We start from the raw sequence: 18,423 nt of genomic DNA, 5'->3' as shown, positions 1-18,423 counted from the left end.
CTGTGCTCCTATTCTGAGCCAATGATCTCACCTGGGATCCATCCCTTTGGCTGGGAGATTATGTGCAACCACAAGGTTATGCTGAGGCATAAGAACCTAGCTGGCAACAAGTACCTAAGGGAGTTCAAGTATCAAGAAGCACAAAGTATTATAAACAAACGCGCACATACACACGAATATAGCTCAGGCAGCGAAAATACTACATGAGTTCATCTTCTGTTTGTACTAACCACTGCTGAATGCCATAACTGCCTCACAATGCTAAACAGGTTAGCTATCACAAGCTTGTTTCTGACTGCATGGAAGACAGAATGATCTCCTGAACCTTTTTCTTTCAAACTTAGCATAAAACAAATAGGCTATATACAACTGTATCTGCTATATTACAGTTTATTGACATAACTACAAACACTTTCTTTTTCTCAATTAGAAAAAAACTTGTTTTCTTATCTTTTTTATTAAACCTCAGTGTTGTTCTAAAACAAATATTTGAGGTACCTTTGATAATATATACATAAATTTTTAAAAGAAAAAAGAAAAAGAATGCCAAGCATGTAAAGAAAATAGAATAAAAAGAGGAATGACAACACAAAACCATGAGGGAGAGTAATACAAAAATGAATGGCATGCGCTCCTAACCGTTCTTTAGAAACAACATTAAAACTTTCTGGCAGACAAGGTCAAAGAGAAAATATAATGAGCTGTACAATTCGATATAAAACATAAAAACAAACCAGTTGCACAAGAGAGGCTGTGGAAGTGATGGCAGACAGAAGGGCCTCACGAAGAGGATGCTGCAGAAACACCCCACAAGACCAGCACAGAGCCTGGCACTTAAAAGAACATTCAAGAAATATTTGTTACATGAAAGAATGGATAATATCCCCAAGTCCATACTAGCAGTAAATAAAGCAGCAAACTTCACAGAATGTGAGCCTGATGTCCTCTGATGTAGGCTGATAGAGAATATGGAAACACAACTCATTAAATGCAGCTTTTTAGGGGCCAAGCACACATTGTTTGATAAACATTTGCAAAGCTCCTAGTTTGTATACTGAGCTAGGTGCTATCAAAGATAACTTTAAAAACCACCCTTCTGGGCATGGTAGCATGTGTTTGTAGTCTCAGCTACTCAGAAGTTTGAGGCAGGAGGATACCTTGAGCCCGGGAGTTCCACCTTGGCAATCTAATGAGACCCCCATTCAAAAAACAAACAAACAAAACAAAACAAAAAACAGTCCTTACTTTCAAGATCACAGTTTGGTAGAGAAAATATGCATAAAAGATAGTTACTATACTATACCGTTCGAAAAATTAATTTGAAATGGATCACAGACCTAAATGGGTAAGCAGTGCCCTTGAAGTAGACAGGGGTTTCTTAGCTATGACACCAAAGGCACAAGCAATGAAAGAATATGAGAAATTGGACTTAGTGTACTCAAAGTAAAAAGTTTGGTGCTGCAAATGATACCATTAGGAAAGTGAAAAGGCAACCCAGAAAATGGAGACGGGAGATACATTTGTAAATATGGAAGATGGAAGTAAATATCTGTAAATCACAGATTTGATGAGCAACTTGTATCCAGAATATAGAAAAACTCTTTTTTTTTGTTTTTTGGAGACAGGGTCTTGCTCTGTTGCCCAAACTGCAGTGCAGGGGCAAGATCATGGCTCACTGCAGCCTCGACTTCTTGGTCTCAAGTGATCCTCCCACCTCAGCCTCCTGAGTAGCTGGAACTACAGGCATGTATCACTGTACCTACCTAATTATTTATTTAGTTTTTTAATTTTTTGTAGCGAGTGAGGGTCTCATCACATCACCCTGACTTGTCTTGAACTCCTGGGCTCAACCAATTCTCCTGCCTCAGCCTCCCAAAGTGCTGGGATTATAGACGTGAGCCACCATGCCCAGCCCTGTTTTGTTTCTTTTTTTTTTTTTTTTCCTTTCGAGACAGGGTCTCACTCTGTTGTTGCCCAGGCTGGAGTGCAATGGCATGATCCTGGCTCACTGTAGCCTCAAAACCCCTGGGCTCAAGTGACCCTCTCAGCTCAGCCTCCCAAGTAGCTGGGACCACAGATGCACACCACCATGCCTGGTTTATTTTTAAACTTTTTGTAGAGAAGGGATCTTGCCATGTTGCCCAGGCTGGTTTCAAACTCCTGGGTTCAAGTGATCTTCCTGCTTTGGTCTCTCAAAGTGCTGGTTTTATATGTGTGAGCCACTGCACCTGGCCCAAAAACTCTTAAAAGTCAATAATAGAAAGATAAACTCAATTCAAAAATGAATAAAGGATCTGAGTAGACCTTCCTCCAAAGAAGATATACAAATGGATAATAAGCATAAAAGATGCTCAATATCATTAGCCTTTAGGGAAATAAAAATCAAAACCACAATGAGATACCACTCCATACCCGTTAGGAGGCCTAAATAAAAAGACAAATGATGATAACTGTCAGTAAGAATGGAGAAACTGGAATCCTCATATACTGCTGGCAGGATGGTTTTGGAACAGGCTCGCAGCTCGTCGTACGCTTAAATATGGAATTGCCATATGATCAGCAGTTGCACTCCTACACATATATCCAAAAGAAATGAAAACATATGTCCACAGAAAAACCTGTCCATGAATGTTCACAGCAGCATTATTCAGAATAGTGCAAAAGTGGAAAAGAATGCAAATGTCAACTAGTGAATGAATAAAATGTGATATAGTCATACAACAGAATATTATTCCACAGTACAAAGGAATGACATACTGATACATATTAACACAGGGATGTACATGGATGAACCTTGAAAACACTGTAAGTGAAAGAAGACACTTATAAAAGACTACATGTAACATGATCCATTTAAACAAAATGCCCAGAATAGACAAATCTAGAGAGTAAATCAGTGGTTGCTAAGGGCTGGGATGCGGGAGAGAATGGGGAGTGACAGCTAGTGGGTATAAGATTTCTTTTTAGGTTGATGAAAATGGTTGAAACTTAGATTGTGCTACACACAGCCCTGGGCATATACCAAAAACATTAAACTGTCTATTTTTAATGGGTAAATGTTACACTATGGTTAATTATATCTCAATAAAGATGTTATAAAATGATAATTACTGTATCACATAGTCATTATTACCACCACTGCATTAACAAAGGCCTGTAGGTAAGCCTGAGGTTGCCATCAACAACTGTTTCCTCAAGAAAGTGATGCCCAAAGGAGAAGCAGGAGGGAGTCAGGCTCAGGAAGAAGGAAAACCACTCCAGGCAGAAGGGATGGTACTGGGAAAAGGTTTGGAAGTGAAAAATCGAATGACCAACATTATCCATTAAATTAGAGAACAATGCAGAGAGCTGGCAAGGGAGAAGGCGGAAGATGAAGCAGGCACACAGAAGGCTCTTGGTAATTATTGAGTGTTAGTAAATTACTGGTGCTGACCTACTGTAGTGGAGGGATGGCATTCATAGCTCCATCCTTCACACTCTGCAGCCACTCCATTTGTCATGTGACTTGCAGTTCCCTTCACTAATGAGGCAAAGTCTATTTTTCCCAGCCCTGACTCTGGCTGGCTATGTGACTGCTTTTGGTGGTGGGGTCTAAGCAGACCTGAAGTCAGCAGAGGCTTGAAAGGTGCCGTGTGGCCATCTTTGCTTGCCCTTGCACCTTCCTACTGCCTTCAGAATAGAATTTTCAGGGTGGAAGATGCAAGACATGTGGAGCAGAGCTAGTTGTCCCAGTCATTCCAGCTGAGGCCATTCTAGATCAATCTACAGCCAGCTGACTCCAGATAATGTAGGCAAGAACAGCAAAGATGTTGCAGAGCTCTTGCTGGCCCAAAGGTGAACTGATCCAGCCAAGCCCAAGCAGGACCAGCTGATCGAGACTCCTATGCTAAGCGATTACAGTCACGTGTCACTGGGGTTTTGTGGCTGGGAGTTACTCAGCATTATTATGACAGTGATTAACTGATACGCCTACACTGCTGTAAAGTGGTGAGAAACATTCCTAACAGTTGAACGGGGCTGTGGAGCTGACCTTCTCTTAAGGGAGAACAAATGCACGGGCTCTGAAGCCTGACATGACCTGTTCTGCCACTTCGTACTGGTGTGGCTTGGGGAAAGCTGCATCAGCTGCTCCCACCTCCATTTCCTCACGAGTAACATGGAGATTTATGTACCAGAGTATAACACTACTGTATAAGGACTGTTTTGAGATTAAATACATGTAAAAACAATTGAGTATGGCACATAGTAGGAGCTTCATAAATGTTAGATTTTAAAAAGGCTGAACTTGACAAGGACCCATGACTGAAGAGAAGAATCCCACCTCTGCACCGGTGTAGGCTAGGGAAGTTTTGACAGGCAGGGCCAAGATTCTGTTCTAGTACAGACAAAGGTCCAAAAATCTACCCTGTAAATTATTCTGGGCCAAATAATTTGACAGTGTTTTTAAGAGCTGATGTTGACTCAATGTTCATTTTAGCATCTCATTAAAGCACCTTAAGACCGTATGTCCTGGGCAGATAGGGAGTGACTGATTAATAAATATGGGGTTTCTTTTTGGGGGTGATAAAAGTTTTCTGGAATTAGATAGTGGTAACGGTTACACAATAATGTGAATATTCAAAAAACCACTATATTGTACACTTTGTAATGGTTAAAACAGCAAATTTTATGTTATGTGGACTTTATTCTCAAAAAAAAAAATGAACCTATGTCCTTCAGCAATACTGCAACCAGTTATAACCTGCCAGTCATAGGTTAAGGTACAATAAAAACAACAAGAGATTCTGGCTTTAAAAAAGCTACTTTTGGCCAGGCACGGTGGCTCACGCCTGTAATCCCAGCACTTTGGGAGGCCGAGGTGGGAGGATCACCGGAGGTCAGAAGTTCGAGACTAGCCTGGCCAACATGGTGAAACCCCGTCTCTACTAAAAATACAAAAATTAGTCAGGCTTGGTGGCGTGCACCTGTAGTCCCAGCTACCCAGGTGTCTGAGGCAGGAGAATCGCTGGAACCCGGGAGGCAGAGGTTGCAGTGAGCCGATATCGTGCCACTGCACTCCAGCCTGGGCGACAGAGCAAGACTCCATCTAAAAACTAAAAAAAATTTAAAAAGCCACTTTTCCACTGGCAGAGAATAGATAACTGGCCTAACTACCTATAGAGGCCATTCCTAGCTCATGAATAATAATAGAACCCCATCAGCTATATATAATACCTCGCTCAGACTTTTACTGATGCTTATAATATGCTAAGCATTCTTTTTTTTTTTTTTCTTTTATTTTGAGATGGAGTCTAGCTCTTGTCGCCCAGACTGGAGTGCAGTGGTACGATCTTGGCTCACTGCAACCTCTGCCTCCTGGGTTCAAGTGATTCTCCCGCCTCAGCCTCCCAAGTAGCTAGGATTACAGGCGCCCACCACCACGCCCGGCTAATTTTTGTACTTTTGGTAGAGATGGGGTTTCACCATGTTGGCCAGGCTGGTCTCGAACTCCTGACCTCAGGTGATATGCCCGCCTTGGCCTCCCAAAGCGCTGGGGTTACAGGTGTAAGCCACTGTGCCTGGCCTGTATATGCTAAGCATTCTTTTTTTTTTTTTTTGAGACAGAGTCTCGCTCTGTTGCCCAGGCTGGAGTACATGGCGTGATCTCGGCTCACTGCAAGCTCCACCTCCCGGGTTCACGCCATTCTCCTGCCTCAGCCTCGTGAGTAGCTGGGACTACAAGGCGCCTGCCACCACACCTGGCTAATTTTTTTTTTTTTTTTGTATTTTTAGTAGAGATGGGGTTTCACCGTGTTAGCCAGGATGGTCCCTACCTCCTGACCTCGTGATCCACCTGCCTCGGCCTCCCAAAGTGCTAGGATTATAGGCATGAGCCACCGCGCCCGGCCATATGCGAAGCATTCTTAAAGTGGTTTGTAAAAAAACAATTTTCTTAGCAGAGGCACAAGTAGAATTTTGGGTGGGACAGTTCCTCCTTGAGTACTGTACTTACTATCTCTGGCTATCCCCTGTCCTTTTTCAACCACCCCTTTGTGAAAACCACCCTTTTCACAAAGCTGTGAAGTAGACAATACATTATTAGTGAGAAGACTGAGAGTCAAAGAGGCTGAAGAAATTGTCTAACGTCACAAAGCTATTACGTGGAGGTGCTGCGGTGTGGTGTGGGCAGTGGGACTCTAATGCACTCAGATTTCTAGAGCTTCCCTGTTTTTCTGTTCTCTATAAGGGGCTGGGTGTACATTTGCTGCATTCAAACAGGGCATCAAGTAACTGGAGTAAAAGGAAAAGTTGGTTGCTCATAACCTCAGCAATCTGCAGTCAAAGGCCAAAGGGAAATATCAGGAAAAGCCACTCGTTTCTTTCTATGTTTACAAGAAATTTCTCCATGAGCAATGAGCATAACCACCATTAATAAAGAAATGACTATGGCTAAATCTCATCTAATCTTATGTGGACACCAACCCAAGGAACTCAGATTAGCAACTTATCCTGGCAGGGAATAAGTATACATTTTACGTGGTAAGTCTAATAACTTATCAGGCCTATAATTTGGGGGGTTTAGTAATTGCCCTTTTAAGGCACTCTTGAGTAGGGCCACCCAACAGCAGACTCAAAGTCTTAACAAGTTAAAAAAAAAGCCTGACAGCTGGAGCCCTCCCCATGGGTGCTGTATTTCCCAGACTCTTCTGGACTGACTGTACAAAGAAAGAACCTTGATGAACTGTACACACAGAGCACACAGTCAGACCAGCAATTTATAAATCCGGGAAAGCCTCTGCCAGAAAGAAAGATACCTCACCAGCTGAATGCTACCTTTAAGACTGTGTTTCCAATCTGCCTCATCACTCAAACAGGCAGCTATAGGCATTCCCACATGCATTTATTAAAACTGAAGTTTCCTGAGGCAAAATAAGGTTTATAAAACTATTTTGTTTTGTTAAACCCCTAAGTAGCTTATAGAAACTTGTGTTTCATGTGTCACTATGCTATGTAGGATTTTGCTTTTGTTCTTTTTTACTTCTCCCAGCCAGGAAACTGAGTAAAGTCTCAGGATCTATCTAATTCTTCTTGTCCTTAGAATCTCCCCAGTCTCATCTTGAGTATAAACAGGTCCTGGGGAATGCTATGACAGTTACCTTTACAAACTGACCCTAGGCTTTCTACTAAAATCTTAGTAAATAGGTTTCCTGATTAAGGTCCCACTAAGCTAGTTTTCTTCTATTTAATATGTTACCCCAGCTACTGATCCAGACTTCTGGAACAAATTCCTCCTTTATTAAATGAATTAATATGCTTTTGTTACCTTTCTAAACAGATGATGGTAGTTTTTAAAAACAAATGCACCTGATTTCCTCACATCAATGATTCCATTTTTTCACTAATTCAATCTGGCTTTGCTACTAATTGCTATCCCTCCACTAGCCATGTATCTGATGATCAGTCTTCACTAACAGAATTCAAGGTCAGCAGATCTCAACAAGATACTCTGGGTGACTTTACAGTTCTAGTATGTCTAAGGCTCCATGTGTTATTCTTATACTTCCTTAGGAATAAGATGAAGATGATGATAACAGTAGCATCCAATACGTACTGAGTCCTTACGAACAAGGCAGTTTTAAGTACTTTATAATATTAATCTAACCATACATAATGTGAGTTATTATTACTCACATTTTCCAGGTAAAGAACTAAAAGCACAGAGAAGTTAAGTAAATTGCCCAAGATTAGAACTAGCATAGAACCCAGCCAGTCTGTCTCCAGGGTTCTCATTCTGAACCTCTATTGCTATGCTGCCTCTCAATATAAACAAGAATTTATCTCAGAGCTCAGTCACCATAAAATAGAGTTTTAGTTAACCAAGGAAACTGAACTATAGCTAAACGAAAACCCAGATTTACAGCCCCTTTCTCATAAGGCAGTTTGCAGAGGTTCTAAAGCACAGCAAGAAACAGCCACTTTAATATGTCGTGAAGAAATCTGAAGCAGGCAATTCTGAGAAAGAATGTTTTGTTTAGTCAACAATGCAGAAGTTCAGCTGAAGCTGCACCAGCACAGTTACACTCATATTCTCCTAACTATGCTATGTGCAATTAAAGACAGGTTTCAGATAGGATTACCTTGTTTTCTTCTAAGTGCCTTTTCAACTTTTCTTCCAGGTCCCTGGTCTCTTCTAAGCCCTTAAGTTTCATCTGCTCATAATTTTCATATGCTTCTTTAAGTTGCTCTTGTAATACCTGGTGCTCCTTTTCAATCCGTGAAATTTCCCCCTAAAAGTGAATTACAAAACAATCTATTAAAAATTATTTAAAATGCCTACTTACGATCTTGTTCTTTACTGTTTCTTAAACAAAGGAGAGTAAAAGGCAGATGAAAATTTACAAGGGAAATGTCACAATAATTCAAGAATTAAAAACCTCTAAACAGTGTTTAGCAAAACCAGCTCTTTTATAAATATAATCATTCATATTATTGGAATTCATAAATTCTCCAATCTATAATTAGTTCTGAATATTTGTTTTAGAAGGGTTCAATATTAGATCAACAGTTTGATTTAAATGTCACTCTCCACAATTAACACCAATGATTTATTAGGTTTAAAAAGTTGCACATATTATACATATTTTAGATATAAATGGAACATTTTAACTTTGGCTTTACTTTTAGGTGTTTCAAATAAATAGTTGCGGGTTATTTCAAAATGACAAAATATTATCAATGAATTATTGTCAGTTATGTTTCTTGTACCAGCTTAACAACAACAAAAAAACCCCAAACCCAGAAACCATTCTGTTGGCAAACAATAAATGTCATTTATGTAATTATTTTTTAAAACCTTTCAAACTGCATATAACTTTAAAAGAGCATCTGTTTGATGCTGGCAGCTTCTCCAGCTGGAGGTAACTGTCCTCCCTGTGGCAGCGAGGCTTTAGAAATCTATCCCAAGCACAAACCTGGTCCAGCTCTGATACTTCCTGTACCTTCCCCCAATACCTTAGTATTTTTCGAGTATAAAAAAGCAGGGAATCAAGTATTTGAAACTCTGTGAATGATCAGTTAGAGAACTGTGAATTACGGTCAGATTGACCATGCATGCCCATTTGCCTTGGAGCATGCCACTTTGTCTGCCCAGACTGAAAGTTTAGTACTATAAATAGAGTCCATGCTTAACTAAATTAATTAAACAGTCAACCTTACTATCACCCAGGAGCAAAACTTTATGGTTTAAGACTTTAGTTACCTCCATTTTAATTTTTAATTCAGCAAAAGGATCACGGTGAATAGTAACTTGCTATCATGAATGAATTTACATGCCCCAAATTACCAACAGAGACAGGCAGGAAGCTAAATGCCACCTCTATGTTATTACACTTAAACTTCACCATACTTCTGTGAGAAATACATTATTTTTGCCTTTAATAGATCAGAAAACCAAGTGAGGCAACTTCTCAAAGTCCCAGGAGAAAGTAGCAATGCTGGGATTCAAATGCAAGTCTCACTGGTTGAGAAGCCAACAATCAACCACACTAGCATAGAGGTCCTAAAACTAAGAACTAATTTAAGAAAGCATTTCTGAACGTTCCCAGCACTAATAAAAACACTCATTTGAGAGTCAAAAGCACTGACTCATTAAACAATAGAGCCTACCTTGTTTAAAGCTAAGCACAGCATAAGACTTCAACAACAGTAAACAGGCCAAAACGTTCACTATAGGACTGTTTGTAAACATAAAAAGCTGACACAATCTAAATGTTCAACAAGAAATTGGTCAAATAAATTATCACACATTAATAAAATGGAAAACCAAGTATCCATTTAAAATGATGCTATAAATCATATTTACTGATATGGAAACAAGTCTATAATATATTAATTAAAGGTTGCAAATTTCAAATACAATATATATGCTGTGATCCCATCTTTTAAAAACTTTGTTTAATTATATGTAAATGTTCAAACATCCTGGAAGGCTACACATCAAAATATTAACATGAGTGATGGGAAGGTAGATGATTTTCCATTTTTCTTTCATAATTTTTGGTATTATTCATTTAAAAAATTTAAGAACTCTATATATTATTTTTATCATTAGCAACAACTAAATGCTATTTGTACAAATAGCAGCAGGAAACACAAGTTCTGACCTTCCTCCTACTTAACTAGACATTGATCTTGTCAATCATTCCATATCTAACTACAGAACTGTTTTTTAAATGACCCCATAATATTTCATTTTATAGGTATATCATAATTTAACTAGTCTGCTATTGATGGAGGTTTAGATTGTATTCAATTTTCTGCTGATTCAAATACAGACTAAACAAACACACGAATCCCCTTGGCTCACTGGTCTCTCTCTATACATATTAGTGCAGATCGATTCCTAACTGCCTTCCCAGAAATTTCAGTTTCACTATCTTTCAAAATGTGAATGATTACTTTTCTTATTTCAAGTGGGGTGGGCATCTGTTTATATGTTTAAAAATCATCTGTATTTCTTTCATTGTGAATTGTCTATTCACATCCATTCTCATCTTTGTGATAGGCTGTTAATCTTATCCTTACTGATTTATAGAAACGCTGTATGTTAAGGAAATTAGTTCTTTATCTGTTTCACACTGCACATAATTTTCCTTGTTTGTCATCTGTGCTTTGACATGTGTATGTGTATATATAATTTGTTCTTATACATATGCTATGCATACAGGATATACACATTACATACATGTGTATAGGTATATAAACATACTTTTTTCCCATGCTGTTTACTGATCTTATAAAAAAATTTTCATTTTTTTCCTGGATACTTTTATAGGTCCATTTTTTATGCTAAAATCTTTAATCTGCCTGGAACTTATTGTGGTATAAGGAAATGAGGTACGGACCAAGACTGATTTTTTCTAGATGGCAATCCATTTCTCCTATGTATTTAAGAATCCAATTTTTGCTCACTGGTAATCTGCCATCTTTGGTTTTTTTTTTTTTTTTTTTTTGAGACAGAGTCTCGCACTGTTGCCCAGGCTATAGTGCAGTGGTGGAATCTTGGCTCATTGCAACCTCTGCTTCCTGGGTTCAAGCGATTCTCCTGCCTCAGCCTCCCAAGTAGCTGGGATTACAGGTGCCCACCACCACGCCAGCTAATTTTTTTAAATTTTTAGTAGAGATGGGGTTTTACCATGTTGGCCAGGCTGGTCTCAAACTCCTAACCTCGCGATCCACCCACCTCAGCCTCCCAAAGTGCTGGGATTACAGGCATGAGCCACCGCGCCCAGCCAATTTACCATCTTGATTGATTGATTGATTGAGATGGAGTCTCACTCTGTCACCTAAGCTGGAGTGCAGTGGCGTGATCTTGGCTCACTGCAACTTCTGCCTCCCGGATTCAAGCGATTATCCTACCTCAGCCTCCCAAGTAGCTGGGATTACAGGTGAGCCAACACACCTGGCTAATTTTTGTATTTTTAGTAGAGACAGGGTTTCAACATATTGGCCAGGTACTCTCATATTAATGGTCTATGTATGTGGTAATACAGATAGATTTATATTGTGTTTTGATATTTCGTTGCACAACTCCTTTTCTTACAGTTTCTCTTCCATACCCATTCTTGATATTCGTTTTTACATATGAAGTTTAAAATCAATTTGTCTAATTTCAAATTAATCCTGTGCAGTAACCAAGCCTCTTGGTAGTCACAGCCTTGTATAGACCTCTCCTACCATGTATCAGGGTTGGTGGATTGGTCTATGTGACCAAGAGAATACAGCAGAAGTGATGATTTGTGACTTCCTAAAGCACTGCAGCTTCTGCCTGGGATCACACACTCTGGGAAAAGCCAGCCCCATGAGGTCAAGCGGGGGTAGGTGGAGGTCCACAAGGCAAGGAACTGAAGCTTCCTGGCAACTGCCAACACCCACTTGCCAGCCATGTGAGTGAGCTATCTTGGGAGTAGAACCTCTGGCCCCAGTTACTCCCACAGATGACCGAGCCCTGGTCAACATCTTGGCTAGCCATGTGAGAATCTCCAGAACCATCCACCTAAACTGCTCCTGAATTCCTGACTTAGAGCGAAATTGTGAGATTTCACAATTGTGAAATATTTACTGTTTTAAGCCACTAGTTTTAAAGTTGTTTGTTATATATACAGCAATATACACAACTAATTAGACCTGTTCATGTATATACTGGGATTGTGTTAAATTTTGAAAAGCTTTAGGGAGAACCAATCTCATTATCAAATTAGGTGTTCTTATCCAAGTACAGGAAATATCTTTTCATTTAAGGCTTCTATGTGTCTCTCCATAGCATTTAAAAATTTTCTTTATATACATTTAAGTATTTTATCTCTTTTTTTGGTATTGAAAATACTTTCAACATACTTTCTAACAGGTAACTGTTTGTATATATTTTTATATACAAGTATAGGTTTACAGAGGTTAGTACAGGTTTTCAGCTGATCATTTTGGATTTTCCTGCTACACAGTCTTAGCCTCTGTAAATAATGACAGTCACTTCTCTTTTCTGTCTTCTTTCTTATACCTGCTTTCTCAGTTAATATACCCAGAATAATAATAAATATTAATGGTAAGGCTTTACCATTAAGCAAGATGATGGCTTTTGGCTTAAAATATTAGCATCTTGAGAAATATTCATCAATTCCCATTTTCTTACTAGTTTTGGTCAAGACAGTGACCTGGATTTTATCCAATACCTTTTCAGTAACTTTGAGTTGATAAGACAACTTTTCTCTTATGATGCATATTAATGAAGTAAATTATATTAGTAGGTTTTCTAACTGAATCATTATTAGAGAAGGTCTTTATAATATCTTTCTGTATTATTCACGTGAATAAGCTTACTTATAAATTATTACATGCTCATTATACCAGTTAAAACAATAAAGCTGGCCAGCCTGGGTGACAGCGAGACCCTGTCCCAAAATTAATTAAAATAAAATAAATAAAATAAAAATTTAAAAATAATAAAACAATAACGCTGTTATAATTTGAAATAAATATGCTGGAAAAAATTTACCTTTTCCTTCCCTTCTCAAATTTCAACAATGAAAACAAAATCATTTTTTTGTTATGTTCTCAAGCTTATTCCATGATAACTTTGTGTGGAAAAAGCTGACTCCAAAATAGTTCTAGTTTATCATTCCATCTGGATAAATTAATGAAAACTAAACCTTTAAACAGTTTAACATAATTTTGACTCACTTGTTGTTCCTCAAAAGGATTATATGGCTCAGTATTGACTTCTTGATGTATTATGTTCCAAGATACCTGTGGGCAAAACAAAAAATTAAAATTCACTTTATCTCAATTGCTCTAGTAAAGCCCATCAAGTAATAACACTTTAAAATACACCCACAATTTTTTCAAGGTTTTTTTTCCATTTAGATCATGTTCCATACTTTCTATAAACATGTATATTAGGAAAATTATTTAGAATTAGTATAACTGAAAATGATTATGATCCATTGCTCTTAACCTATTTTTTTCAAAGCTTCCTAGAAAACATAATGAGGAGTGGGGCAATTCAATAAGGATTTAATGAATTCATACCCTATAAAGGCAATCATAGGAGAATCTTGATTTCATCTCTTGCTTGTTAGGAAGGAACTCATACACATCTCTCTTGTTTCTATCTGGCTGTCTCTTTTTTTCTCATTCCTCCCCTGGTTTGACAGGAGAAGCTGGGCACATGTAGGTCAGGGTCTTCCTTTTTCCTTCTCTTTCTTTCTGAGTAGCTGCCAGCACATTTTCCCTTCCTCCTCCACGCGGTAAGTCCTATGGGGCAGGCACCCCATGCTGGAAGGCCTCCAAGTGGGCCCTCCTGTAACTGGCAGGTAAGGCACTGTGATACAGGCTACACAGCCAGCCAGCACTTGACTTTTCTACAAACAGCCACCTTCTCCTCCAGCCCCTTTATTAATTCTTAGGATGACGTTTTGGCTCCACCTGCTGTCTTATTTCTCAATGTGTGCAGAATTTCGGTAGCAAAGATGGGTATTATTTACTGGACCCAAGCTTCTTTCTGAGATTACCTGGCACACCTTGCAAAATAGTTCATATTTTAAAAATATTTTCAGGCAAAAGCTTCAGTAATCATTATAAAGTCAATCAACTTTAAGGATTCTTGTAAATATAACAGCAATGAAAAATGAAAAGGAAAATTTAACTTCAGTATTAAGAAGACTTTTCTATTTAACTCTTACCTGTATGGCAACCATCTGCACGTGTGGAATGTTTGTTACTGCACTGGTGCTTTCTGGAATTACTTCACATTTGTTGTTAGAATTTCCACAGTACCCATCATTTCTGTTAGACTCACTCAGGACTGTGTGAGCATCACCTGTGCTGCAGTGTGACTTTACAGATATTCCCAAAGAGTCTTCAAGGATCTGTGTTTCAGAGGCAATCTGGTGACCAACAGCATTCTCAGCATTCAAATGATGACCCTCAAAATGGGCAGCAGCATTTTTATCTGCTCTGTCATTGGCTACAAAAGACGGCACCACTGGTACTGATCTTGGTAGCTGATATTCAGGAGAAAGGCTGGCCAAGGGTGTATATATGCTGGTGTACTGGGGCAAACCTGGTAACACGTTTATGTATGCTGCCGGTGTCTGGGTGATATCAAATCTCTGGAAAGGAAGATACGTACAGTATCCTGTGACCAAATGGGATTGAGCCCAATAAGTTGGTTTCACATCCTCAAGAACCGGTCTGGGGGAATTAGAGGAGACTCGCTTGTAATTTGCATCCTCAGAGCCTGGTGTGGGAGAATTGGAAGAGACCCCTTTGGGTTTCCCATCCTCAGAAACTTGTCTAGAAGAATTGTCGGCTACTGGTTTGGCCCTCACATCTTCACAAGCTGGCTCAGGAGAATTTGCAGACACAGGTTTGGGTTTTACATCTTCAGAAGCTGGTGCTGAAGATGAATCTGACACTGGTGTAGACTTTACATCTGGTTTAAATTCCCTAGCAGCTGGATTCAGAGGTAGTTTAACTTGTAAATACTCTCCTGCTTTTGAAATTTCTTCTACTTTTGTTTTAATGTTTTTCTTCTTCCTTTTTTTCTTAAGCCGTGATGCAACTTTCTTCAATGCAATACAGTTGTCAATCACAACAAAACGAGGACATCCCAAGAGAAAAGGTTTTAAACCTCCTGCTTTTTCTAGTATCTGTCGAGTTTCTTCTGGGAAAAACTCATATTCTTCAGAGAATATCTTGTTACTCATGTCCAAGGGACCATGCTCCTCCAAAAACTGAGAGAAGTAACTTGGAAAAAATTTACATTTACATGAGTTACTATAAGGAAGTACTTGAATACGTCTATAAATAAAAAACTTTTATTCTCCCAAAGGAAAACACTGTTTCACTTTTCACTGATCTCAACCTTTCCCCAACAACAAATATAACAAACATAAGGTGTTAACTGCAATCAATGATACTATACAGAAAATTTTGTATACCTCCTAGAAAATGATCATTTAAAACTTTTCTGGGAGTGAGGGAAAGCAAAATGAAATCAAAGTTATTTTATAACTTTCAACTATGTAATTATACAATTTATTCTAAAAACAATAAAAAATAAAAATTTATTCAGGAAAGATAATAATAATGCTAATAATAAGAATTTTAAATAAAAAGAGAAAATCAAATCCAAAAACAAATCCTATTTGAATTTGTGTACAGTAAATACTGAAAACTACATACTTTAGCTTTACTTTTGGATGTCTGAGACAAATTCTAGCATATTTTAAGAAATAATAGTATAATTTTACAGTTGTTTCCACACTGTCACTCAAGAGTTCTCTGGAAGTATGATTTGCTCAGCATTTCAACTCCAAAGAAAAACTATGAAGAAGGATCTAAGAGCACAGAACTAAATAGGAATGATGCAATGGAGGAAAACAGAAGAAAGGGCCATATGGTGGATATGCTACTGACAGGACTTCCAGGAGAAGAGTTGGCTTTTAAATTAATACTCTATTACAGACCTCAGCCCTTGATTTATTTTCTTAAAAGGAAGGCCTCATGCACTATTTAATAACACAAAGCTCAAAATGGTAAGCTATTTCTGAGATTTTCCTGATTTTTTTACTTGTTTTATCCACCCCACTCAATATCGATCTAGTAGCTCAGACTGACAAAATCAATAATCATTAGGACTCTAAATTTAATAATTAAAAATCCTCAGAGCGGGGCGAGGTGGTTCATGCCTATAATCTCACCATTTTGGAAGGCCGAGGCACACAGATCACTTGAGGCCAGGAGTTGGAGACCTGCCCGGCCAACACGGTGAAACCCCTTCTCTACTGAAAATACAAAAATTAGCCAGGCATGGTGGTGCAAGCCTGTAATCTCAGCCACTCAGGAGGCTGAGGCATGAGAATCACCCGAACCTGAGAGGCACAGGTTGTGGTGAGCAGAGATTGCACCACTGCACTCCAGCCCGTGTGACGCAGCAAGACTCTGTCTCAAAATAAAAAAAAAAAAGTCCTAAATTAACTTTGTGTAAAATGTGGCAAAATCTCTAAAAACAGGCACAAATTAAACAACTTCTGATCTTTAATTGGCAGCCTCAGTATAAAATAATGATTGTAAAAATTTCAACCCACTTACTCATACAGAGTTGAACATTTTTGTTTTGGGTTCATGTCCCATAGCTTCTTATTGCGGACAACATATTTGTTACTGTGTTGGTCATAGAGAGCTTCGAATTCCTCTACATCTTGCCGAAGATGGTCAGGCACTGCAAATGGGCCTGCAGAATCTGAGTTTCGATTGCTGGTAAGTAACAACAAAAAACACCCAGTTTTGTGAAAGATAAACTTTTGGTTTATTATTTAACCAGAAGAATGTTTAATTGAAATAAACACAATAATGGCAATATATTACTCAGCTCTATGTTGCAAAAAAATAGCACCAGGGAACTTAGTGTAGATAAGTTACCCTTCCACAGTTATAGGCAAGAAATATCATATCTGACAATCTAAGTAAGCACTTTCAATTATTTAGTCTTGCTCCAAAGAGCAAAATTCTTAAAACTCCATATTTTAAAAAAATGTTGCATTAACTATAACTTGTTAAATGATTGAAAGACAAATGAAGACTATATTACAACTGCTATTAAGTAAGTTAAAGTGAGACTGAGACTGGTAAATGGTATTAATAAAAGGTTTTTTTAGGCCGGGTGCGGTGGCTCACGCCTGTAATCCCAGCACTGTGGGAGGCCATGGTGGGCGGATCACTTGAGGTCAGGAGTTCAAGATCAGCCTGACCAACATGGAGAAACCCTGTCCCTAATAAAAACACAAAATTAGCCAGGTATCGTGGCGCATGGCTGTAATCCCAACTACTCAGGAGGCTGAGGCAGGAGAATTGCTTGAACCCGGGAGGTGGAGGTTGTGGTGAGCTGAGATCACGCCATTGCACTCCAGTCTGGGCAACAAGAGTGAAACTCCATCTAAACAAAAGTTTTTTTTAAATATAAGATGTTAGCACTCTAAAAAGATGTAGTAGTTTGAGTGTGGACTCTAAAACCAGGCTGCATGACTTAAATCCCAGCTCTGCTATTTATAAGCTTTGTGTTCTTGGGCAAGTCGTTCTGCACTGTGCCTCAGAGTTTCCTTATCTGTACACTGGACAAAATATAATAGCACTTACCTCCTAGGCGGGATAAGTGGATTGAAAGAGTTTATGTATGTCAACCCCCTAAAACAATGTCTGATACATAAGAATTAATCTCAGTAAAGGCTATGCTATGGTCTAAATGTTTGTGTTCCTGCAAAATTCGTATGTTGAAACCTAATCACCAATGTGATGGTGTTAGGATGTGGACTCTTTGGGAGGTAATTAGGCTCTGCCCCCATGAATGGACTTAGTGCCCTTATAAAAGAGGCCCCAGAGAGTTGCCTTGTCCCTTCCACTATGAGAAAACACAGTGAGAAGGCACCATCTATGAACCAGAAAGCAGGCCCTCACCACACACTGAATCTGCCAGTACCTTGATGTTGGACTTCCCAGCCTCCAGAACTGTGAGGAATAAATTTCCGTGTGTAAGCCTCCCAGTTTATGGTATATTGTTATAGCAGCGCAAACTGACTAAGACAGGCTATTATTTTAACTTAAAACAATTACCCTACTTAAGGAATCCATGAAAACGACCACGTAAATTTTTAACTGTTCTGATAACTCCTTTAAGAAATGTGAAAAAAAACCATGTTGTACATTTTTGGTTCATAAAGGAATATGGGTTACTGCTACTCACTAGTTTTATTTCTTAAATATTTGTTTCTTGAAAACTCAGTTTCAACAACAAGATGGCATTGAAAATCACTAATATATAAGGTGAAACCATAACATCACACACAGCTCCCAAAACAGCTTCCTCTTTATTACAGCAAAAATGCTAGT

At 38.7% G+C, this 18,423-nt stretch overlaps 1 protein-coding gene across 6 annotated transcripts in view; it reads right to left on the bottom strand.

Moving 5' to 3' along the window:
* The window catches only part of TTC3 (tetratricopeptide repeat domain 3), a 120,218-nt gene that overhangs the window by 22,673 nt on the left and 79,122 nt on the right, over positions 1-18,423 (bottom strand). For all 6 annotated transcript variants that reach the window (XM_033232445.1, XM_033232443.1, XM_033232444.1 and 3 more), the window contains 4 exons: positions 16,630-16,794; positions 14,217-15,282; positions 13,216-13,281; positions 8,118-8,267 (listed from right to left, as the gene is read on the bottom strand). In XM_033232445.1, the coding sequence (XP_033088336.1) occupies positions 8,118-8,267; positions 13,216-13,281; positions 14,217-15,282; positions 16,630-16,794 (1,447 nt within the window). The remainder of the gene's footprint in view (positions 1-8,117; positions 8,268-13,215; positions 13,282-14,216; positions 15,283-16,629; positions 16,795-18,423) is intronic.

The sequence above is a fragment of the Trachypithecus francoisi genome, unplaced genomic scaffold, assembly GCF_009764315.1.
Source record: "Trachypithecus francoisi isolate TF-2019V2 unplaced genomic scaffold, Tfra_2.0 Lachesis_group14, whole genome shotgun sequence".
NCBI classification, from domain to species: domain Eukaryota; kingdom Metazoa; phylum Chordata; class Mammalia; order Primates; family Cercopithecidae; genus Trachypithecus; species Trachypithecus francoisi.
This window is presented reverse-complemented; position numbering and strand designations above follow the sequence as displayed.